This window comes from Calonectris borealis, chromosome 1 (assembly GCF_964195595.1).
Source record: "Calonectris borealis chromosome 1, bCalBor7.hap1.2, whole genome shotgun sequence".
NCBI lineage: Eukaryota > Metazoa > Chordata > Aves > Procellariiformes > Procellariidae > Calonectris > Calonectris borealis.
In genome coordinates, this window is record NC_134312.1 from 65,992,615 (window position 1) to 66,017,914 (window position 25,300).

Sequence of the window (25,300 nt, forward strand, 5' to 3'; positions counted from 1 at the left end):
TAAAGCTCCTCTGCTTGATACTTCCAAAGCAAACTAGGAGCATTTAATATTTATAAATAGTGAAGATTTCTAACCTGCTTCAGCATTCATTATAGTTGCAGTGATTCAAACCTCCAGCAAAGGCAGAAACTGCCTTGAGCTGAAACTGAGCAACTATCTAATAAAATATAGTCATGAGATGAATAGAAGCTGTATAGTTGAAGTGCCCTGAGCATGCTTGAAAGATTTATTTCCTGGCTTCATCTGGAGGTTTTTTTAATAGGGAGGATATGACTCTCTGTGTATATACATCCATATGGGAGAGAAAAAATCTCCAGTTTTAAGGGGGAAAAGGGGCATTTCCGCTTCTTGAGGAGATGCCACAGGGAAAGCGTTCTTTATTTTACATGGACCTGTTATATTTACAGCTGCATTTCCTGTAAGAAAACAGATGTGAGTGCATCATTCACAGTCTTAAAGTAAAATTTGCCCTACAGTTGTGGTACGCACAGAGAGGCAGTCAAAGCTGGAACGTCTCAAGACTGCACTGTGGGGCCTTGAACCACAGATGGGAAGAGTTTGTATTTGAGTTCAGATAAGGAAAAGGCTGCTAGAGAGGATTCTGTAGCCAGACACAGATTAAGGAGAAATAAATGATAATAAAAACCCCACATATAATGCAGCTTCAGAGCAACATCTCCAGGGTCTGAAAGAGAGATCAGTAATCATTTCATGCCCTCATATCCCTTTGACCTGTTTGCCAGCCTTATCACACATCTCTTCTGTCTCTCTCAGCTGCTACTCCTTGGTTGCTCCTAGGGTGCTTGCTCCAGAGGCTGGAGGTGGAGGGACAGATTAGGGAAGGAAGTTCCTGGGATTCTTCTCCTCTCCCTTTCTAGGCTGGATATATAAAGCAGTGACAATGAAGTTGTCTGACGAAGCAGAGGAAGTGTCCTGTTGCTGGCAGCAGGAGGCAGAGCCATGCTGCAGAAATCTTTCTGCAAAATAATTCCGATTCTGGTTTAGAACAAGACGGAGCCTGTTTGGCCTCCTTCATCCTCTCTTATCAGCTGCTGTTTCTTTAGATGTAAACAATGAAATGATACAGCACTTCAGAAGAGCTTTCACCACTGAAAATACGTTCCTTTGTTACCCCACAGGATTTTAAGTTTTCTCGTGATTTTCTTTCATTTTTCAAACCTGCAATGCGCATCCTAAGTGTTGGTTCTCCCTTGTCTACCTCACTTTGAAACATCTTGTTCACAGACCCTGCTGACATTAGATTGTCATGCCAGAGTAGCTAGGCTGATGCAGTTAAGTTAATGAAGCCATTTATACCCACTGTGTTCACTTGCTAGAGGGCTTACACTAAGGTGGTTTACTAAATGAAAGTGTACTTCCTCAAGCCCTCCCTACTGGTCGAAGTCTTTCCAGCAGGAGTTATACCACAATGTTTTTTCCTCAGCGGTTGACAGACCATTACTCCCTTACTATGGTGCAACTTGCACCTTCTTGATGCAAATCATCTTGAGGCACATCATCTCAGAATTGGCCATGCTGATAACTGGATCCACCTCCTCCAGAGAGCAACTCATCCTGTCCTAAGTGACTTATCTGAGCTAAGCAAGAATAATCATCCTCTTGTGGCATCTCTCTCTCTCCTCCTCTCTCTAGGGAATGTAAAACTCCAGTTCCATAATTTACAGACAGACACATCTGAGTGAGCTCACTCCTAGCTTTAACCTTGCCTTCAGACCCATCTCTAATATGTTATGGTAACAAGAAGAGTATATAGCAAGAGAGTTAGTTAGCCACCCTCTGCTTGAATGATACCTTTTGTCATCTCCTTGGCATGTAAAATACTGTCTTACATTCATGTGCTGTTCATGTAGGAGTAACCTGAGGCGGTCTGAGCATAGGAAAATCTGTACATGAAGGAAAAGAAGTGGAGTTGCCTTAAGCAAGACAACCTTATTTGACCCTCCTCCTTCCTTTACAGCTGGTGTTACTTGAAGCTGGGACAGAGAAGAATGAGAGGACTGAGGCTAAGTCCAGACTTTGGCATGAGGCAGACAGGAGCTGAACAGGTTTTCTCCACGCCTTCCTGCCAGTGCCCATTAATCCTGAGCCACAGTGCCCTCCGTCATTCCAGCTCTTGGTCCTTTCCCTTAATTCTTCTATTTATACCTCCTGAGCTTGAGTCTCCTTTCTTATGTGCGAGTTTTACACCAGTGTAAATACATGGATGTCTGTGGATTTGTTCCTGGCTTACACTCACCTATAAAAGAAAGGAATTAGACTCATCACTTCTAGGCACCAAATGGAGTATCCCCTATCCCTTCATTCTGCTAAATACTACTTGTGTTCTTATTTTTCATCAGTCTGTTCCAACACACAGCAACCTGCTGTTATTCCAGCACTGTATTCTCACAAAGCATCCCCTGATGCTGCTGATGAAGCTGTGCCGGGGACAGTACATACCTCCAGCTTCCTCCATGCTGGGTCGCTCTGGGATAAAGGCTTCCAGTGTTGCCTTCCCTGGGGCCAGTGTCAGCAAGGAGACGTCTATCAGCAGCCGTTCTGTTCAGCATCACCTCTCCACATTCAACCTGGCTATTGTAGATTGTCCTTAGGATTGCTCAGTGTTCCCCGTAGGACCGTTGCAGAGAGCCAGTTAAGGATTTGGACCTTCCTGTTCTCTGCACTGGCCAAATGGAGGAAAAGGCCAGGACTTGTCTTGAAGAACTGAAGTCTAAGCGCGGCATTATATGTTCTTAATAAAGGAGTGATTATATGAATCACAGTAGCAAAATGTTCTTGCAGAGCACATGCCCCACTCCCTGACTTAAGCGTCCAAGGGCAGCTGTACATCATTCCAGAGGAGGCTTTCGCCTTAGACATGGGTTAGTGTATAGCCCCCTGTGTTACAGGGGAGTAGCTACAGAGCTAGGATTCAAGAGTGTCCTTAATGAAGTTACTGGTGGCTGTTTATTGGACAAAAATAAATTCCAACTGGCCCATATAACAAATGAAACTCAACTACAAAAATGTAATGATATTTATTCACACAGCTGCCAGCAAACTCACATGCACCATGAGTCATTCCAGATGTGGATAAAAACAAAGTCTGTCTGTGAAAGTAAGTTTCCTGATCCCGAGGAGACTTGGTTTGGGAGAGGAGCTGCACACTGACTTCAGCTGTACTCAGAAGAGCAGACAGGTTCTCCTTCAAAGGGGGAGGGGGACAGGAAAAGCCATTTATTTATTCCTGAAAAGAAAGGAGGTACGAAATTAAAAAGCTACTATACAGCTAGACATACGTATTGTAAAGAGAAGGATGCTTTGGAAGACTTTGCTGCTGCTGCTGTTCTATTACAGTGCTCATGCCACTGTGACCCACAGATGGAGCAGAGGTAAGATTTAAACATGAAAAACTATTTAAGAGAAAATTTTGAGTTTGTAGATTTGGTCTGAAATTATGTTCCATTATACATATATATACATATATATACAATTTGTCCCTCCCAACTTTGGAATTCTTTTTCTTCATTAAATAGGTCAGCTAAATAATTATATAGACAAATAGGAAAATACACATGCATAAGTGCCTAAAGGTAAAATTATATATGTATTCTATTATAATACAAATATATATATAAAATATCCCAAGAACCAAAACTACATTCGTTTCTCACTTTTTCCTTTCTCTCTCCTTCTCCTTTTTCTCCTGCATTAATAAAAATTATAGGTCATGAAACCTTAAAGCAAAAGCCTATGCAGTCAAAGGTGGCATAATCTTCTACTGCACCAGGCAGATACCCAGTAATAGTAAAAACAACAGTGCCTGGATTGTGCAAGGTGCCTAGGAATGCCTACCACCCTACCCTGACAGACTAGCACATACAACATAGGGAAAGCTACCCCCGATGTTATCAGGCTTCAGCTGCCAATATGACAATATATAATTGTGACATATTTATATTCAAGTGTGTGACAGTAACACATGAAATGATTTGGGACTATTGGATTGCATAGGAGATGCTTGCTTAAAAGCTAGTGTCCTTTCCCTTTTTTGCTTTATTCTATCCTCCGGTATTTGGCACGGGTTTGGTAGCTGCTGGAAGTGGAGAAAGGAAACACCTCCCAAAAGATTTCTTTGGTTCTGATATTGAAATTCACAGATACTTAAAGGAACTAGAGTATGTTAAAAAACCAAGCATTCACATGCCCCCCTCCCCACCCCAGTCTCCCATGTCTTCCGCATTATAGCTGGTTCCTTTCTAGTCTGCTATTTGGGTTTGGTTTTGATTTTGTAGGGCAGGCAATGGCTGAATGAAGCAATGAAGAGCTATGCAATTCTGCTAAGGCTGTATGAATGCTTAATTGTTCCCTACAGTTAGTGGGGGCTCACTGACAGAGCATTAACCTGGGATTCATAATGGCAGGTTCTTTCCCCAGCTTTCCATGAGCCTCTTGGATGATACTGGATGAGTCATTGTACCTGCATGTACCTTACTTTTCTCTTACCGTATAATAGAGGTAATGACAGCAATTGTCATCATAAAATCCCTTAATTCTGTAGATAAGAGTTTGTCTTATGGGATAACATGTAAAAAGGTGAGGAAATCAGAACTAGATCTGCATATATGAAAAAACCCACCCTACCTTTTGGAAGAATGAGGCCACCTTACATATGAAATGGAAAAATAGCAAAAAGAAAGGAGTTCATTTCCATGGAATAATCACTATGTAATTTAAGGATGTTCTTCACTTTTTCTCACACACTTATTTTAATTAAACAGCAACAACACAACCCTAAAAGGAACCCATGCAACTATTAAAGTCCAATTTTAATCACCATGAATATTTAAAGGAAAACATCAGAACTCTATTGTGCCTTTTGAGAAAGCAGATTGTTGTCAAGCTGGAAGCTCTAGAGCTTGTTTTTGGAGACTTCAGAGGGAAGAGAAGATTCATTCCGTGTTGTGATAAGGAGTTCAGTTCTCACAAATATTTTATACAGACTTCTGCTGAGGAGGAAACCAGATTTCTTCTCCACAGCTGCTGGGACTATTGAGCTCCAAATATGTTTTAGAGGCATGACTCTTTCAACAATAGCTACTTCAGAGAACCTCCACTCCCCTAAACTGTCTATGTGTCAGCTGAACCAATCCCATCCTAATCTGCAGTATCCAGAGGGCTAAAGCACTGTCCTAATTTTTGAATTGCTTAGAAACCTAAGAGGAAATTTGAGTACCGAGGCACGACACACCCTTGTGCACACTCAGAGCTCTTTCCTCCCTCCACAAATGACAACTGAGTCTTGTCTGGGTTAAACCTCAGTCATTTAAGTCTTACCCAACTCCTGATCTGAGTTTTGCAATGGAAAAGCAAAGACAGATCAGCATCTGGTCTGATGGAAATGAAAGACAGATCTGCATATTATCTCCATGTTGACTAGTAGTCCAGATTATTTACAAAACAGTAGGACAAAGGGTCCTGCTTTAATTACCAACAGTTGTTGTTTGTAATAGAAATGAACTATCAATGTTGGATAAAACAAGGTCTAGCTTTTACTGCTTTTTCATTAGGGGGCACTGGGGCAGCCTTGGATGCCCAGCCCTTGTAACCAAGTATTTAAGCTTTGGCTCAAGAAAAAAGTCGGACCTGAGGAAAGACGAACATACTTGTGCTGACTGCTGAGTGGGAACTCCAGACTGCCACCTCCCTTTTCCCTTTGCTTTTTACGAGCATCAATGAACGGAAAAAAAAGCATTTCTGGCAGGAAAACTGACCGCTTTTTTTTTTTTTTTTTACTCCCTCAGCCATTTGCATTAAAAATGTCACACACTCCTCAGCCTGCCTAGATCCAGCTGAGGACATTGGTCAAGAAGTCACAGGCAAAGCTTGGTCCTTAGGATGAACATGTTCAGAATAATAAAGAAAAGATCCTGAGTGGTGATGAAATAATTTGCTTATCACCATCTCAGGTTTCCTTGAGCCTCTTGTAGGCTTAGCTTATGGTATTACCCTCTCAGATTTTGTGAAGCACCTGTCTAGGCAGAAAAGGTAATGTTAGGTCTCTATTGAGTGATATTCTCTATGAGACGGTAGAGGTGAGGTCACATTAATTTCTGAAGGTCCCAAATAAGAATTCCAGATCTTAAGAGATGTTTTTGCTGAAGAAACCAAGGAACAAATCCTGTTGAGGAAAAAAAAACAAAACAAAACAAAAAAAAAACAACCATGCAGCTGTGGTAAACGGAGACAGTGTCACTGATTGCCACCCAGCTGCTTTCATCAAACTGCTCTGACGAGTTACCAATACATTGGAGAGCAGAAGTTAGCTTCAGATCTGCATTATAAGAATTGCCTGTTCCCTGAGGAGAAACCCTAAGGCAATCCTTAACATGTCTCATCTCAGCTGGCTGTAGTTTATTCGCTGTAAGGGCTTCCTGATTCAAATAAATGGCACACAAACAGTAGCATGCTTGGTATATGGTTGCTCAGGGAGTGAAGATGCAGTACGATTTCTTGTGGTTGTGGCTTCTTGGACAGTGGGGAAGCAGCTGCAATGGTAAGGTCACCCCTCAGTCGAGGCTGGAAAAGGAGATGTTGAAAGACACGAAACAAGAAGGTAAAACTCTTTCTACCCATCAGTGGGAAAAGGATGTATTAGCTATATTAGCACCACTGAGGTTTCATGCTTTTGGGGAATGGCTGTGCTGTGCCTTCAGACCTCAAAAGCGATATTACAATGGCATCCAGATCTATCTGGTCCACATGCATTATTTTGTACCCAGTCTCTAGTGCTTGATGAAAGTCAAATGGTTGTTCCATAACACCAGGGGAACAGTTTGTTCTTCTTCGAGGCTTTCTGCAGAAGGAATTACTTGGAAGAACAGAAGGCCTATCCTCCTTGATTTCCCCAGAACAGTGCAAACTTTCAGTATTTGCTCTAATGTTGTGGCAACTGAGTTTGTGAGTTTGATGGAGCAGCTGCTACATGAGCAACTTTTGCAGGCTGCTTCTGCTTGTGGGCTTAGCTACAGCAGGCTGGCAGCTCTCCAGTGCCAGGAGAGGGAGGACTATGTAGAAGAGAAAGAGAGACTGGCTGTTGCTAGAAAGCCAGACAGTCCTTTTACAAGGAAGCAGTGTTTAACATATTCTATACTCTGCGATTATTTGCTACATATCAGGTTGCTGGTCATCTTGCCGTGTGGGCAAAGGATGAATGCCTTGGAGATTAGGGCATGCACTGCATCCCCATATCTTTCGAGCTTATTTGCCTCTCTTCCTCCCCATTGCATCCTTACAGCCAGGCATTCCCTTCTTGAGCAACTTCTGGGATTCCACCACTGACAGTAACACCTGTTTGACATTTTTGGCTTGGACGGCACAAGCAAAGGGAATGTGGCCTGAACACAGCATGTAATTACAACACAAATGATCAAACACATATACACATATATGCCCAATGGGCCTTCAGCATACCAGGTTATGGTCTTGGCTTATATAGGACATGCTGAGGTTTCCAAAGGTCTGGTCCAAGGGTGAAAAGAAATTACACCAGCTGGACCGGCTACGAGAACTTTTTAAAGTGCAACATCTATTTAACTTCCTTTAATTTCCATAAAGCCATTGTTATCCAATTCTTAAAACATGTAGTGCACATAAAACAATGAAAGATATGAAATGTTATGAAACAGAGCCAACTCTCTCTAAGCCTGGCTGTGTAAAGAATGTTTCTTCTTATGGAGAAAATGCGATATTTCCCTTTTTTTCTGGCTCCCACGTGATCATTTGGAAAATTGCCTCAACTGCCCCAACTTCCCTGCTTGTTGGACCCATTCCAGTGACCTCACTGGAGCTGCCAAAGGATTGATCGATCTGCTGCAGAGGTTTTTTCCCACCTACCCTGAGTCTGTTCCATAAGTCTGTACCAGTTCCTGGGAACGCATGTTTGTAGGCTGGAGTCTTCTGGTCTGGGGGTTTATTTGCCTGATGCAAGTTATTACGCACCAAGTATCGCAACTGTACATGTAAAGAGAGGGAGGCACTGCCTGAAGGACAGTCTGGGATTGAAATTCAGAGGTATTAGCTTTGCAGCTGGATGACCTGAAGAAGACAATTTATATATCTATGCTTTAACTTCCTGAATTCCTTTGCAAAGAGCTGTATAAGAGATGAGTACAAATGTATGTCATAAATCTAAAAATAGATCCTTAAAAAACAAATTGTCCTACACTGTAAGTAGCAGGAAGGAGGCATTAGAAGAATATTTTCTGCCCTTTAAGAAATTAGAAGAAAGCAAAGACAAAAATATGTTTTCAAGCAGATCTGGAAAACATTTGAGAATTAATGAACTAAGGAGGCAACTAGGATATCAGCATGGCCCAATGGTGTATGTAGCAGAGATCACAGTCCCAGGGCCGAGGCAAGCTGCCTGCCTTGCACTTCACAGGACAGTGCAGGGACTCTAGCTGGTGTCCCAGCAGGGTAATAGTCACGTGCATGGTATCTGCCCAAGGGAATGAACTCTGCCTTTCAACAGGGATCACCTGGTTGGACCCGGTGCCACACTGATATGGCCATACTGCTTCTGGCTCTGGCATCTCTGCCCTATGCTTTGCTGTGCGGCGCAGACATGGCCCTCCCGTTCCTTCTGGCAGATCCCTTGGGCATCAGCCGTGATGGCAATCTGAAACTATTATACAAAGCATTGCATTAAACTATTGCAGGAAGAGCAGGGAGAGGACTGAAGAAGGGGCTGAAAATGGATTAGTTATTAGGACCTGGGAAAGCTGCTTGGTGTTGCGAAAGTTAACTGTAATATAACAGTCTCTGAATGGATTTAACCTCTGTAGGATAAATACCCTATAGGGTGGGGCTGTGACTGTAATCAAAATCCTTTCTAGCATGTCCTGATTCCCCAAACGCTCCTTTAAGGTGCAGACTTAATTAATTTAACCTGCATGGAGGATGGTCCCTGAATCAGAATTCACAGTGGATATCTGAAACGGAAATACATACAAAGGATGCTTAAAAAAATGAAAGTTTATAATCTCTTGTAGGGCAATGGTGTTAAACTGTGATGAGATCAGAGGGAGGATAGATTATAGAAGCTTCCATATTTTAGTTTAGATGACAGATGGATATTGTACTCTATAAAAGCAGTCATGCTGTTAGCAAGGAAGGATCTAAGCGATTCTGAGGCTCTTTTCACCACAGGAAGCAGCCAAAAAATGGCTAAACTTACAGCTCATACAGTCATAAACTGGTTGACAGATTCAAAAGTTAAAAAGAGAAAGGAGCTAGACAATTTTGAGGAAATCTGTGTAAGCAACAGGAGGAAGACACATGAGGTAAAGCTGTTTTCTCTTTGATATGTGCTAGACTAAGTGAGAACTATGAGCTGAAAGTGGCACCAGTAAAATCTTCTCAGTGATCCCACTTCCACCCCAGTACTGAGGACTGGCAAGTCAGTAAGACATTTGATGCCACTTTGGTCATTTTTGTAGGATGCCTGCATGCTGTAGTGTCCCATCTATTTGCCTCAATCCCAGGTATAGAACTGTCACGGGATCCAGATCTGTTTGTACAAGGGTCCTCCTGTCGCAACCCAAGTCCAGCTCAGAAGCACCTCCTGCCATTCAAATCCCTCCTTTACACTTTCACATGGAAATAGGTCCTTTCACCTTACCTTTAACAACTGCCTCACTGCTCTTAATGCATGCTGTTAAGCTAATGTTCCCTTCCATAAGTGAAGCAGCTCTGTTACGAATGAAATAACTTATGTACACAGGCAAAGACTCTGTGAGTCCCCTCTTGATTATCTTACACTCAACTGTTGGGCCGAGAGACCCCACTGGTACCTGGCATTATGCAAATGCACAAAAAAACATCTTTCCTTCTTCAAAGAACTTTCAGTGTAATTAAGGAGAGGAAACGTTAGCATCCCTTTTCACTGTGAGCCACAGAGTAATTAAATCACTTGCCCCAGATCTCTTCAGGATGACTGTGTGCGTGTAGTCCCGTATGTTGTTCATAGTGGTGATTTTTTTTTAATTCTGTTTCTAAAGCATAAAGTGCTTTTCTTGTTTTCTTGGGGTAGATCATGCCAGATTCAGCAGCAGCATAATGACTTCTGAGGCAGAAAGAAATCCTGTCAGAAGCACTGAATAGTACAATACCATTGAAAGGAAAGTCAGCAGGTCTTAATGAACATCATCAGGCTGCAGAGGCTCTGATTACTCAAATAGTGACAGGCAAGATGTAAATTGCTGAGGTAAAGCACTTAGTGGTGGAGCAATTAACTTTGCACGCAGTGCCTGTGCTTGGGTTCAAGGCAGGGCAGGACCCATAGGGCCAGCCTAGGATGCTGGAACGCTGGTGCTTTCCTGCATGCACAGCCTGCACTCACTTTGAACTGGGGCTCTGCAAAACCATGCACTCTTCCTCTGCACCCCGGTGGCTCTGCTGAAGGGAGCTGAGTCCATCCAAGATGCAGAGAAGCTAGCTGGGTACATGGACCCGGCTGCAGCAAAAACAGGGAGCTGTGCAAGTGCCTTGGTTTGAAGTGGGCAAACCAGTCTGCTCCTTGCTTTAACTTTAAAAGCACTGAAATATGCAAACCAGCACCACTGAAGTCAATGAGAGTTTTGCCACTCTCAGGAGTGAGGCCACAATCTCGGTCATTATCTGGAATTTGGTCTCCTGTAGTAACCCTGATTGTTAAATCTTCCAGCCCAAAGATGTTATTTGTTGGTTAAACCGTTTTTCAGCAAAATGGCACTGGCATGGGTGAAGCTCATGCAAGTCAGCTACATGGATAGCTGATGGTGGGAAACAGAGGAGGAAATGTATCAAAGCATCACGAAAAGAAAGAAAAAGCAATTTGAGGATAAGCTGCAAATAACACTTGTGGGGAGACACATAGACAAAAATCCTCAAGGGGACAGTCATCTACAGGGTTTTCTCTCCCACTGGAAGGAAAAAAAGCAGAGGAAGGGATCCTGTATGCCTCTATTGTCTCTGTGTCTTTCATTACCCTGAAATCCTGTTTTATTTGGCTATTGCTATAGCAGTTTTATGATATATCCCCCACAGCATACTTGCTAATACAGAGATAATAAACTAGCCTGAGTCCACACCACAGGGCCCCCTTGCCTACTCAATGGCTAACCCTTAGCCCGTAACTCCTTTTATTCCCCCTGAGGTGCTCCAGGCTGCAGCAATAACCTGGCTCCTCTTGTCTGGCTATCAAGTGCTTGTGGCAGGGCAAGCTCAGTGCTGGGCTTGAGACTAAGAAGAATGTGAGAAGGAGAGGAGCCGAGTTAAATAAGCTCCACTATTCCCAGTTTCCACAAACATTCCTTTCCTCTGGTGAAAGCGTATGTGGGGCCTTTCCTGGCCCAGTTTGCCGGTTAGGTTTGGCAGCTCCCCAGTTCCCCTGAGATCGGCACGCATACCACTCGTCCTCTGGAAATTCCTCCCCAGCCACAGGGAAACAGGTCACCAGCCAGGAGCCAGGCTCCAAACTCGCTGAGTCTCTCTCCACTCAGGAGGAGCCAGGTGGGTAGCTGAAACAAAGTCGCTGAGAAAGGGAAAAATAAGTTGTTCAAAGCTCAGAGGTTATTTGGGAGGAAATGGGACAGTGGAAGGGCAATGCTGCACTGCAGTCTCCTGTTGGAGACCCAAATTCGCGAGGTCTTCTGCAATACCTGCGTGACCCTCCTCACCCCCAGGCATGGCATTGGCAGAGCAGAACATTTTGGTTATGTTTTGCCTAATTGTGAAGAGAGTAAACTGCACCAGACTGTATGTGGATATCCGCGGCGAGCCAGAACATCAGGATTTCATCGTCTCCATCTATTTGGCAGGTGGTGGCATGCCCAAATGGAGCCGATGCTTCTAATCTCTTCTCTGTCTTGGAAAGAGTACAGGCTTTCCCATCTGGCAGGGCTTATTTGAGCCACAGAGAGGGAGACAAGAGAGGCAACGGTAAAAGGCAGAGATGCTGAGAAAGAATAGAGAAAAAGCTGGAGGTAAAAATGGTAAATGGGATGAAGTAGTATGAATAAGAGAAAAAGAGGAAGAAAAAGAAAAAGTGTGGGGAAAGAGAAAATGTGATAAACGTGAATGGGAAAGATTAAAGCACACATACATTTAAGATTAGGGTAGCATTCAGCCCCTTGTCAGCATGGTATGCATCCCCATTTGAACCTGCCCTTCAGAAGATGTCCATCTGTCACAGCTGGTCTTCATCTTATCTGTCTGCTTCTCAGGCTCATGGGATGGTTGCATTTCTCTGGAGCTGGCACTGCCTTTTTCTCACATAAGCTGGACTCATGTTTGCTTCTAGTCCCCACCAGCCTCTCAGCACACCATTGGATATTGTGATACACTAGTCTAGGCAATTCACCACCGGTCACAGTATAGAAGTTCAAGTTACTGCTACTGAATCAACAATACGTCGAGGTCTCTGCACATCTCTCTTTTTTTTTTTCCTCCCTTTGAACTTTCTAAACTATGTAGGTATGAAAAAAGACTCTTCCCACTGCCCAGGAAACACCCTGTTTTATTCCACAGAAGCTGCAAGAAACTTGCTCTTTTAGAGAACTATGGGGCATTTCCCACTAATACCAGTCAAGCTTTCCCATTAACACCAGTCATAGTAACAGTGCTACAGCTGCACAAGTCCCTGTTTCCCCCTATCAGTCCCTGGAGGAATGGATCAAGTTCTGCAAGCCTTCGTTTCCTCCCTGGTTTTCATAATGCTCACAGCCATGACGTTATGTTTATGCCTGGCTCTGAAGAAACACAAAGAAATTGTTTATTGAATTTATTTATTAAACACAGATTTTATGTCTGGGGGAACTGTTTGTGTCTTAAGCCCCCTCCTAAAATAAAAGACATTTAAGGCATGCCTCATTTTTATTTACTGCAATTGTTCATGGCTTGGCACTGAACAAACTCCATTTCCAGTTAAACACTACTTGTAGACATCCTAATATAGTACAGCATGTGTTAAGTGAAACCATTCATTTGTCATAGTCGCAGCAACTTCTGGTTTTCTGGATTACCATGCCAATTTGGCAGAAAGTTTTGGAAGGTAGTAAGTCTAACGATAAAAACGTATATACTGTTTGTTTTGTTGCTTTCTGCCACCAGGGTTTTTAATAAACAGAGCTCAAAGGGGCTGACCTACCTTGACTTGTACTTAGCAAATCTAAAGCTCGATTGGGTGCTCACAAAGGTACAAGGATAGAAAAGTACCCAAAGATTTTTCCGCACTGGGGTGTCCCATAACAGGAATCAGATACAATCAACAAAAATGGGATACAATCAATCAGGCCCATTTAGGCTCAAGTGGCAAAGGGCAGTGTATGACTGCCGTGTTGGGCTCCCCAGCAGAAAGAGGATGATGATGTGGCCCTGCTTCCACACAGGATGCCTGGGAGAAGCCAGGGTGAAATGAACAGGCAGCACGGTGTCTGAGCTCAGCTCAGAGGATCCCAGTTTTGATGAATGGACTGCAGATACCAGGTGTCCTCTGTCAACTATCAAGAACAGCCAAAACCTGCTTTCTGGCCCAGGCTTGGGGTTTTTAGCTGTGTTATCTAACCTTCCTGCCTTCCTGTACCAGGTCCCTGTCTCTCGCTGTGCCCCATCTCTCCCTAAAACCAGCCCTAATGCACCTAGGGAAGACAGCAGCCGCTTGGCTGAGGTCTGGGCAATGCTGCATGCTGTGGATGGAGGGAATCCTCCAGGAATGCAGAGACCCAAGAGGGGGATTTAGATGTTTAGCAATGGGACTGAGAAAGATGAGGCAGTCATAAGCTGGCAATCGCACAGACTGGGGGCTTGTCTTGCCATGGTGCTGTATTTCTCATGTTCACAGGGGGGAAATGCCATGGGCTCCAGCTGATAAAGAAGTCTGTCTTTAAAGAGTCTGCCTGGTAAATAGCTAAGTGTTAGGGATGCCATAAGAAATTGTATTTCCCTAGAAAGACACTCCTTTTCTAGCCAGAAATTGTATTTAGGGAGCAGGCTGTTGGACATTTGCTGGGAATTTCTGGATGCCCTTCAAACCCTGAATGACTAACTGCATGTGCCACAGACCATCAATCCAGCACGCATCTGGTTATGTCAGCCCTAATCTCTGCGCACGCTGCTCACAGCCAGTGTGGTCCAGCTGAGGTGACCTCCAAAGCTGAACAACACATGCACGTATATCCTCCAAAGGAACATATGAGAACTCTTAAGCAAAATATCACCATCAAGGCAAAGAGCTCAGTTTCTACTTGCACAAATTTGTCAGTGAGGTAAATGTAACCAACTCGTTACATGTCTTAAATACTCTATACGCTCCCTCCTCTCTATTTACATGATCAAAGATGGAAGTGTGTATCACGTCCAGCTGGCTTTTCAGACCCATCTATGATGTTCCCCAGGAGCTTTTCACTCCTGGTTGAATTCATGCTGCCAAACAAGACATAAACTGTCAAAGAAGCAAATGTATCTCACCTGGCGCCTCTGTATATGAATGCTGCTGAACCCGAGGCTGCACCTCAGCACCCTCTGAATGTCTGCCTGCTGAGGTGGAAAAGAGTGCTAGTCCTTCTCACTGCAATTCAGCTGGGAGCAGCTACTTGAACATATTGTGATTTACTTATCTGTTTTCAAAACCCAGTGCATTTCCTTATGGGTGCTTTTGTTGACAAAGTAGTGCATGCATTATTTAAACAAAGTTATAAATCACCTTCTGAGTGTCCCTTTCACAACAAACTGGAGCGCTCACGCCAGCCTCTCTCTCTAACCCAATGCAATAGGTAACAGCTACTAATCCAGTGTGTCCGAGGAGCTCAGCCATGACAAACTGGTTTGCATTCTGCTTCATTCTTAATATCTGAGCACTGCTCAGAGGTCAAAACAGAACTTAAAGATTACTGGGGCTAGCATCTAGAAGTATAAATAGTGGGACAAATAGTCCCTGCCTTATTTTGTGGCCATGTTAAATGTCAACCTACCCTATAAATGATTAGTTTGTTGTATTAGTGTGCTCCAGTATCTCAGACAATGATTACCTATTACCTATAGGCCAAAAACCAGTAATAAAATTCCCCTAATATGACAAAAGGAAGTCATATGAAGGTAACGTAGATGAATATCAATCACAGGTTCATAACCAGATGATCTCTATAAGCTTACCTGGGAGACTGTCATCACTACCAAGCTGAGGAAGAACTGTCATGCAGAATTATCACACGATGAAGTCTAGTTTTTGCAAGGAGTTCTTCTCTAGGCACAAGACGACAGATGTCAGATTGACCAGAATATTTTTCATTAGCAGCCTATAACGACAACCCACGGAGTGTATACATGCTGGCAAAAACTTTTCTAAGTAAGCATATTTCATTATGCAAGCTTCAGAGTGTTTAAATAAGTAAAAAGAAAGCCCAAATCCAGGAAAAGACAGGTTGAAGTTTACAATGTGAGTACCACAGTAGCTTATCTAAAGTACTTCTCCACAGTAATAATGTCTTCTTTACCAGTCCCCACACTCAGAGGAGTTAAATCAAAGAACAAACTCCCAGCTGGTTTCAGTCAGCAACATGCTAGAGGTTTTCACTGGAAATCAAGTCTTCCTCCCTTTCTCCAAATTTATTCTTCCTAAGTTTAGAGCATGATATCATTAATATTTTTTCCTTAAACATTTACTTAGACTATTTTCCTGTAAGCCAAAATCTATTTTACAAATTCAGCTCAAAAGACTCCAGGAGAAGAGAATGTATGGTAGGGAAGAATAGCACTGAGTCAAATACATGGGACATTTGGCAGGGTCCTCTTGGGCAGGGAGCCATTGAGAGATGGCATCTGTAGGGGCAGGAACTGCAGCAGTGAAAGATGTTGACTTTTGAATTTCCATCAATTTCAGGAACAACTGTCAGCATTTTGTGCCTTTCAGGTCCCACTCCTCAGAAAACAAGATATTTGGGTTATTTTGTTGGCTATAAGGTTTCTATAAGCCTGAATCTAACCTTCTTTTTGCTCCTATCCCAAGCGTGCCTTTCACAGCACAGGGCTCTCTCTGACCTGGTTGCCCACAGAGCAGCATCACGGGGCTGGTGGTGCCAGCTCAGGTCATCTGAGGACCTTGTCCACAGTGTCCAACTGCCTTTAGCAATTTGCAATACTCTGGCAGAGCTTTCTGTATTTAATGGTGAATCCAGTTGTATGTCAGTCTCAGCTTTATTTCAGCAGACTGTGAAACCTGAAAGATCTAGGAATAGCCAGATATTAGGAGAGCATGAACTAACAAAGAACAGTGGAAAAATGACAGCTTTGTAAAATGGAAATCCCACATGTGTGTTTGTGGAGTGGGGAAGGTAGCTATAAAAATAATCCATTTTGCATTCATCCTTCAGATTTCTTTGCTGTTTCCAGCAATATCACAAAGATTGTCTTGACCCACCATTGCATCTGCACACATTGAAATCCACCAATTAGATTTTGTGGATGATTATATTTGAGTTCCATTATTTTTTTAATATTATTTTCATGCAGATGCAGAAATAAACATAATGGGGCCCAGACATTCATGCAGGTGTGAACTTGACAGAATGACCCTTCCCACCATGACCCTCACTCACTGCTCCAGGAGAAACATGTGGTTCCCCTGCCTCTTACCCAGGGATGCAGCACAGCTTTTCACCCTTCATGTTCTGCTCAGGTGGCAAAACAGCTGTACCGGTCCGGTTCAGAAACATACCTGAATCCATCTTCAGCTCTTAGTTACTTTCTCAGACTTCTTGTCTTTATCATCACTACTAGAAAACATACAATTTTTTGAAAAGGCATTGTGTCCAGAAATAACTCCTTTCCTCACAAAAAGGACCTAGTATCCCCCTGCTTTTTGTTTATTGGGCAAGGCTGATTTATATGCTTTCTCCATCCAGCACATATTCCTGTCATTAAGAAAACCAGCAGCAGGTGCACTGACATTTGGAGCTCAATGAACAGCTGGAAAGGCAGCTGGGGTTTCCCTGTTTTTGAAGAACAAGTGAAATCCCAGAGCAGATGAAGCAGAAAACTGGGATTCATGTATTCTCCTCCTAACAATTTATTTCAACTTGGATGGGGATTTGAAGGAAAGGGGAAGACAATTCTGGTTCTTTCTAATCTGAGGGAGAGGAAATGGTCAGTGTAATGTTTATTCCTCCTCAGTTTTGAGCTGCGATATTGATACTTAGCGAGTTTGAGGAATAGCTTGTTCTTTCGCATGTGTGCTACTATATATGGGTGAGCAGTTCATACACAAATAAAATAATAAATAGTTTGTTATCAGTTCAACAACAGTTCCTATATCTACCATCAAACACTTGAATTTACTTGCTAGTTGAAACTACTCACAGATGGCTTAAGTGAATAATTCCAGGGTCCCCATAATTTCTTCTGTTTTTCTTCACCTCAACTAACAGCTCCATGATCTCAGTGGGGCAGTTCCCATAGGATAATTCAGCACAGGACAATTCAATCAGCAATAACAAGAAACCTTCATTATTTTTCTTAATCTGCAGATGATATGGCCATAGATTTTAAAGTCAGAATGCCCATGGATTTTTTCAATTTGGCCACCTGCACAGAATTTCATGTAGTGTCTCTTTCAACAGATCCAATGCGTTGTGTTTCATTAATGCATATTTTCTGAAAAGGCAGACAGTTCAAACTGGAAGACATCATGAGATGGAAAACTGCTAATTCTCTTGCTAGCATGCAGTAGGGCATTGCCATTCTGCCAGATAAAAAGACAAGGTAACTTCAAAGAGAGCTGCTAAATCGCTAAATCTACATAGTATTGGTTGTTTAGATAAAGCACATGATATTGTTCCTACTTTCTGAACAGACATTTTATGTAACTAGTCAATGACATCAGTTAATACTTGGACTGAAGAATCTGAGCTGTCATTCGTGATAATGAAATAAAATTCATACTATTCCCTGCTAGGTCTGTGGTTCAAATGGGGCCTTTGATTCCTTTCTCACCATCCAGTCTTGGAATAAATTTTAGATATTCTTTGTGCCAGTTGAATTTACTCTGTTAAAAGTTTAGGGGGATGTAAGCATAGAAGGGAAAGAAGTATTTGGCAGCTAATGGTCCTGCAGCTGATCCTCACCTCTAACAGGAGCAATGATTACACTAGTTGAGGCGGCCATCCACAGAAAGGAGCAAATGAGCTTCTTGGTTAGATCAAGGGTGTGTATTCATGAGGAAAGGTTTCTACTTTTCCTAACCTGAGCCGATGTCCATCCTTATGTCATCTGAGAACTGGAATCATCACCAAATGTCCTAAGGCAGTTGGACCACACTTGCACTGGGAGTCTCTCACACGTAGGAGCGCTGCTGGCGTAGCAGCTGTGATGGGGAGTGAGACAGCTAAAATCTACCACTCTTTTTTTGGTTTGCTTTTTCCCTTTATCCATGACTAGGCAGATCCCTGGCTTGGCTCACTGTGTGGCCACACAAAGCGGTGTCAGCACAAAGGGAAGGAGGGAGAGCCTGACTGGGGGGATGCCCCTTGCAGCTGCAGCTGTGATTAGGTCAGCCTCGGCAAAACCCTAGCTGCTCAGTCGCCTTTGCCTGCCAGGAAACCAAGGAAGCCCGACTGAAAAAGAAAGTACAACAAAATGTAAAAAGGCCATTCTTAACTACTGGACGCCTCTCCTCTGTGCTCAGTGTCTCACCTCTGTGTAAATACGTACCTGGGAGGTGGTGCAGGGCTTGAGCTCACCCCTTTGGGCTCTGTGATGCTAATATAAAAAGGGCAGAGAACTGGAGAGAGAGAGTTTTGGTTTTGAAGGGCTTTCTTTTCAGAGCAGCAATAGCATGATGATGCATGGAGCTCTTGGAGCTGCTGCAGCTCTGTCTTTTCCCGCGAAGCAGAGCTCTGATTTCCATTGCTCTCGCTCCATTGTTCAACAGGAGAGTCACCCACTTCGCTCTGCTCCTGGGGTCCTTCCCCACGGCTCAGCACTGAAACGCCAACACCTGGCTGTATTTCTTCCCTCCCTCACTCCCTCCTTTCTCTGCTCCTTCCTGGGAGAAATGGAAGTAGACTGGATCATCATTATATCCCTTCATTTGTTCATTTGTAAGAAACATTTTCAAATGTGTTTAATTAAGATTCCTTCGTGCCTTCCCCTTACATAAGGGCTGTTGTGAGCAACACAGATAGGGAAGGAGAGGTGACCCTGCAATGAAGACAGGGATATAAAGCACTGGTTCATTGTCCAACTCTGCCTGAAATTTGCTGTGTTACCAGAATTGCTTATTGCCTCTGTGTTAAACCTGTGGAACAGAGTTGATATTTCCTTTCTTTATTGCTGCCCTTCACTCATATAGTGTTCACCATAGCCTATCCCCAGTTCCTGGTAATATGGCAGCAAAGTGAAGGATAACAATATATTTCACTTACTTCTTTCCTTCAGTTTCTCTGTGTGCATTTTTTCTCTCCACGCCTTCTGCGGCAACTTTATTCCAGCACATTAAAGGCCTCTCTTGGCTGACTGCATCTTTTTTTGTGAGCATAAATAACTCCAGGTGGGGACACCCTCCTCATGACCAAGGGAAGAATAAATAACACAGCATACATTGCTCCAGGCTGAGAATGGGTGAAAATGCTGCATAATGGAAATTCCATCTGAGGCAATAAATTCTCAGACTATTTTAGCTGGTTGATGCTAGTCATATCTTTGAAACCATTTTACTTAAATCATAAAAGAAAAATATATCCTGCACCTCTCACAAACACAGGCTCAGATGCACCATTTCCTTCTCTAGCAATGTCCATTTCTGTAAACATAAGGTTTTTTTGGTCTTTCTAATACACCTTTACATTTCCTACTCATGCCAAGTAGCTAGAAAGGCTATTACCACTCTAGTTTTCATATAGAAACTCTTGCACGTTAATCTAATCTAACACATCTCAGGACATTTATGAAGCGCAGAAGTGTAGGTTGGAGTGGGTTTTGTTTTAGGGAACTGAGACACCTTCCAGAATATGTGTGTTTCTTAAAAAGGAGATAAATTAGTAAAAGGTAACTTTGAAAAAAATGATTATGTGATGAACTAAGGAATTGAATACAACCTGTTATTAATTCTAAATGTTTTAAACTTTTTTTTTTCCTAAGAACACTGTTGCCTGTTGCCAACTTCTGTAGGGAGATCTACTTCCTACATCCTCATTGACAAGACTTAGACTTTCAAGATGGAGCTTCTTTCTTTTAACTGTTCTTTTTATAACTAAAGAAGAAACAAATGTCTATTCTCACTTTTAACCAACAGGCAGGAATAAAGAGAGACCATTGCCGCTATTAATTTTAATCTTAGTAGCTAAGATAGCAAGGTTATGGAGCTGAAAGTAAAAAGAGGCAAATTCTCTTGGTAGCTGCTTTTAAAAATGTGCTAGTTCATGTTGGTTTGTAATTAAAATGTCTTCTCCATCTCGCTGCTGTGTTCTCCTAGGGGGCATTGGGATTTAATCTCCCAATAATGGAGATTTAAATGTATTAAAGTTGGAATGCCCAAGCCTTTGCATTGCACTTGTTGTCATGGGAGCTACTTACGTGAGTAACTGCAATTCCAGATACAAGTTTCAGAAGATAGCCTATAGCACTGCAGTATTTTTTCTTTGTCTTTCTAGGGTTGTGTGTGTGTTTCCCGTATTTCATTCCTCTTATTCTTCCTCCAGCCTCCCACTCTTTCTATTTCTCCTGTGCTAGGGTAAAGTGTTCAATCATTTCTAATATAGCAGTTTTGATACAGAAAAGCAAAAAGTCAGGAAGCGTGGAGGAGCTATGCCTGAGCACGCTCTGTTGCAGGGCTGGCCAGCCAAAGCTCAGGTTCTGCCCTGGCAGAATGGGATCAGAATGGGATTACTATGCATAAAACCTGTTTATCGCTTATTGACACTGCACTTTTTGTGATTTGTGTTACTACTTTCACTACCCAACACACACCTCTCATAGGTCATCACCACTTCACCCTGGAGGAAGCAATGCTTCTGGTACTGAGATCTGCTGCAGGCACAAAGCAGGTAGTTGTCAGGGCAGCAAAATATTTAGTGACTTTGATTGACTGCAGGTGGTAAGGACAGGTATTTCACAGTTAGCCCGAGGCAGTAAATTGGGGATAGTGAATTGTTACTCTAGCAATGGAGCAACTCAGCAAAAGGACCTACCAAAGAGTCATTTGGCAGAAATAAAACTCTTTACGTAAAAAATATACTTCTGGTCTGATTGTAAACCCTCACAAGCAAGAGGAACATGAAACAAAAAGCCTTTATGCAAACTTTGCATAAAGTATGCAAACTTTGACACTCATGTCCTCTTCTCTTCTGCAGTGCACGGTCAAGGAGAAATGCAGAGACTGAGTTCAAAACAATGCTTCCTACACACTGTTAAAGAAAATCCTCTTGTGAACATTTCAGGCATTTGCCCTAAGGTCCAAAGCAACAATGACTTCTAGGAACTGCCCAGCAGTCTCTGCAACAAAACAGGTTCAGCCAGCCTAAATCACTCATAATTTTTGCATGGCATTATAATGGCTGCTGTGTCTGCCTATACAATCACCTTGTGGACAGTGCTGATAGTTAATTTGCTTTGGCAAATGCTTGAATTCATCTTGAAGAATCATCTTAATCTTTCAAAGAAGTCAGTGCTAATGAGAAAATCTGTCATCAGGTTATCAACAAATATCTTCTCTTGACAGGAGCCTCTGAGTGTGCTAAGGTCCATTTAGTGCAAATTCCAGGCAGGTTAGAGAAAAATGTCGTGACATAAGGAAAATTTCCAGCTCACTAATGGAACCAGCATATGCTCCAGGCTGACTAACAGCAAGCTTAAAAGGGTTATGCATCTGGCCCAGGAGATGGCTTTTTTGACTCTTGCAGAAGCTGGCATAAAAAAAAAGGCTGAGCATGGCCACAGATTTTTTTATTTGCTTTTCTAGCCATGTAATGTTTAGGCTAGGGAAAAACTCACACCCCTGGAGTATAATTCAAATGCTCTGTTCCTCTGGGCTTGTTATAGGACAGAACAAAACAACGACAGCCAATGAATTTATAAAAAAAGAGTTTTACATACTTTACCATGTCTTCATGAACAATAACCTATAAAGTTTTACATTTTCCTTTCCTTTCATTTAGGGGGCAGTATGCGTATTTGTTTCCATGCACAAATGCACTCACAGCACTGAACAACTATTTTGAAGTAAACACTTTTATTCCCTGCTTTACCAATAAGATAAAGCCAAATAGGGAGAAATTGCTAACGTTATAACTTGGGATGCATTAACTTCTTTCTATTGAGGTCTAGGAGTCCCAACTTCAAAAGCTTTGAGCAGGAAAGGGAAACTTTTGCTGTGAGGGAGCAAGATGGATGTACTGCTGAGATTGTGGTTATGAGCTTGCAGTTAAAAGGCGGTGGTCTGAGAGGATATGGTTTTGCAGAGCCCTATTAATCCCTGTTACAACTGCTGGCAAACACATAAAGGAGTTTCAGAGATCGCTTTTCCTTTTTAGGTCCATCACTGACCAGGAACTGCTGCTGCCTGTGCAAACGCTCCCTGCCTTGCACTCCAGAAATAGGGGGCTGATCCCAGGAAGTCAGTGATGCCCGAAGAAATGATTTTCATGAGTTTATTTGGAGTCAGGCCCTAGTAATCTGAGACAGGAGGACATAACTGGCAGCCTGCTGACTGAATTTGGCTTATAGGACAACTCCAGCTGGGCCACTGCCTTTCCCTACGCCAACAGGCAACTCTCCTTTGCTTTGCTTGCAGGGAGTCAGGAGTTTTGGCCCACAAGTCCTTCTTGTTCCTCTGCTCCTCCTGTCCTTCATGAAAGGGGTCCCACTGAAGCAATGAGATAGCCCTTTTCCATGCTCCTCAAGTCAATCAAAATAATTCTTACTGAGTCATGACCCCAGTTAAACTGTGCTTATGCCCTGGAGCCCCGGGGAGCTGTACGTGCTTTGGAGAGATGGCCTGCACAGGGCCTGATTCATGCTCTTGGCTTCATACCTTTTCATAGGAGAAGAAAAGGGCATTGATGATGCACAAATAATTGAGCACTCCTGCAGCTATGCTGTGTACTTATTGAGCAAACACATCACAGGCAGCAATTGGGAAATCATGAGCAGGAATGTGGACTGGAAAGCAAAACCAAACATCGGTACCCTCACCAGTGAAACTGCATGGAAAACCTGGGAGGGGATCACAAATATTTATCACCTGGCTAACAGGGTCCAGAAAATTCTGGCACAGTTCTTAAAAAAGATGAAAGCATTTTTAAAATAAAACTATTGTCAGCCTCAGATGTCATGTTACGTTTAAACCGTAAAGAAATTTCTAAGCTGTCATGAGCTAAATAGTTAGAAGCAGGCCAACGAGCTGGCAAACACGGCTGCAGCTTTTGTTTAAAAATCCAGGTAGTCCTTAAGGAGAAGTGGAGTTGAGTCAACAGAGCCGTAGGAGACTGGACAGACTCCTGCAGTGAGCGGTGCTGAAAACAGGGACTCCTGCACCCCATTTTGACAGGCACTTTTAGCCACCCTTAGGACGAGACTTGTTGGCTGCCCACCATCTTCAGGCAGAAGCAGTGGTGCGCCCCAGGGCACAGGCTGAGGCTGTTCAGGGTCGGGCAGGTGGGCTGGGAGCGGGTGGCTGCGCTCAGGCACACTTCTCCCATCCACCTCCTGCACTGAGGCCTCAGTGGGCAGCAAGGGAGGTCAGATCTGGGAGCACTGCTAAGGCCCCTCTGAAGAAGGGATTTGGAAGAGGATGAGCCTGGTAGTACACAGGTATATAACAGAAAATGTTTTCAGCAAGGATAATCAAAACCTTATTTTTCCTACCTCATCGCTGTGGATCATAAGCTTTTTGTTATGTGACGGTTCAGCCCTTAGGACAGAAGCACCCACATCTCCATTGGAGATGTCTTGACACATTTGTAAGAGAAGTAAAAACAATAAATCAATAGGAGTCTCTCCACTGACTTCAGAGATCACTCGATTGGGCTTTCTCTGTCAATACTGATGAGGGATCTCTGCTCCTCAGACACTCATGGTTACTGCCATTGAAACAAATTGGCTGCAACATCACCACAAAATGACGCACATTGCTCTGCATCTTCCTAGGAAATAATTGCTTGATAGCTTTACAGGGAACTCCCTCGGGGAAGCAAATAGTAAAGGGATGGTAAGTCACAGTAATTCTCCTCTGCTGTTCTTTGATACTGCCCAGCTAACTCATGTCAGAGATGGAAGTAAATGCAGGAAGAATCAGCAGAAAAGTTTCAGTGGAATTTGCAATCACTAAATGCAGAAATTGGTTGCAAATCTTTCTCTATCTTAGCTTTTGTGCTTAACTGACATGTGTGTTAAATCAGTGTAATGAAAATCAGAGAGTGCTTGCTCTAAATGCTCACACAATCTCAGAGGAACTCATGAATTCATGGAGAGGAGCGTGGAGGGAGTGATGGTGGAAGGATTTGATTACTGTGCAGGTAGAGAGAAAGGGAAGGACTGAAATAAAATGTGGATCAGGAAAACCAGATCACCATGACAAATACAAATGAGCTCTGAAAGAGTTTCTGAGTAGAGTCTTTAAGAAGTGTAACAAAGTCTGATATGTTTTGGGAACAAGATAATGAAATAAGGGATTCAGTGCTAGCCTGGTCCCTACAGAGGATGGCATGCTTCTGATATGCATACAAAGTCCTTTCTCACAATATAGCAGCTCAGGCTCTTGTCCCTTTGAATCTCCTAACCTAATCCCTGTCATCCTGGGAATAGCTGGGTAGGAAAACCCAGCTGCTTTCTGAGGCGTTACCTGTGATTCAGCAAGTGGGTCAGTACTAAATCGATAATATGGCATTCATTTTTGTGCCGAGGCTTTTCTGGGTGAGTGGTGATGGGCTGAATCTGATGACTCCCAGCTCAGCTCCATGGTAGGAATCTGCACTTGGCCTGAAAGCTAAAAGCGATCGGTGTGATGACAATAAGCGTGACAGTACTGAAGCAAGATGCCATAGACACCTTCTCCATGGCTCAGGGAATATTTGAGATGTAAGCCATCTGCATATGTAGCGGTACTCTGCAGTCTGAGGCTGTTTCCACTGAAAGGGCATCTAAAAGAGATAAAAATGAATTGTCATCATTATGGATTGGATTTCTGCCAGCTGCTTAGTAATTAGAGTTTTAATCGCCCGGTAATAAAAGTTTTAATTAGTCAGCAATTAGTGCTTGAAGTTTCAAGTGC

The 25,300-nt window shown here is 43.0% G+C and overlaps 1 protein-coding gene across 1 annotated transcript in view; it reads left to right on the plus strand.

The window, feature by feature from the left end:
- The first annotated feature begins 3,164 nt into the window (after nucleotides 1–3,164).
- FAM180A (family with sequence similarity 180 member A) overlaps nucleotides 3,165–25,300 on the plus strand; it is a 28,136-nt gene continuing 6,000 nt past the window's right edge. Inside the window, exon 1 of the mRNA XM_075162786.1 lies at nucleotides 3,165–3,392. Within this exon, the coding sequence (XP_075018887.1) occupies nucleotides 3,317–3,392 (76 nt within the window). The 5' untranslated portion in view covers nucleotides 3,165–3,316. The remainder of the gene's footprint in view (nucleotides 3,393–25,300) is intronic.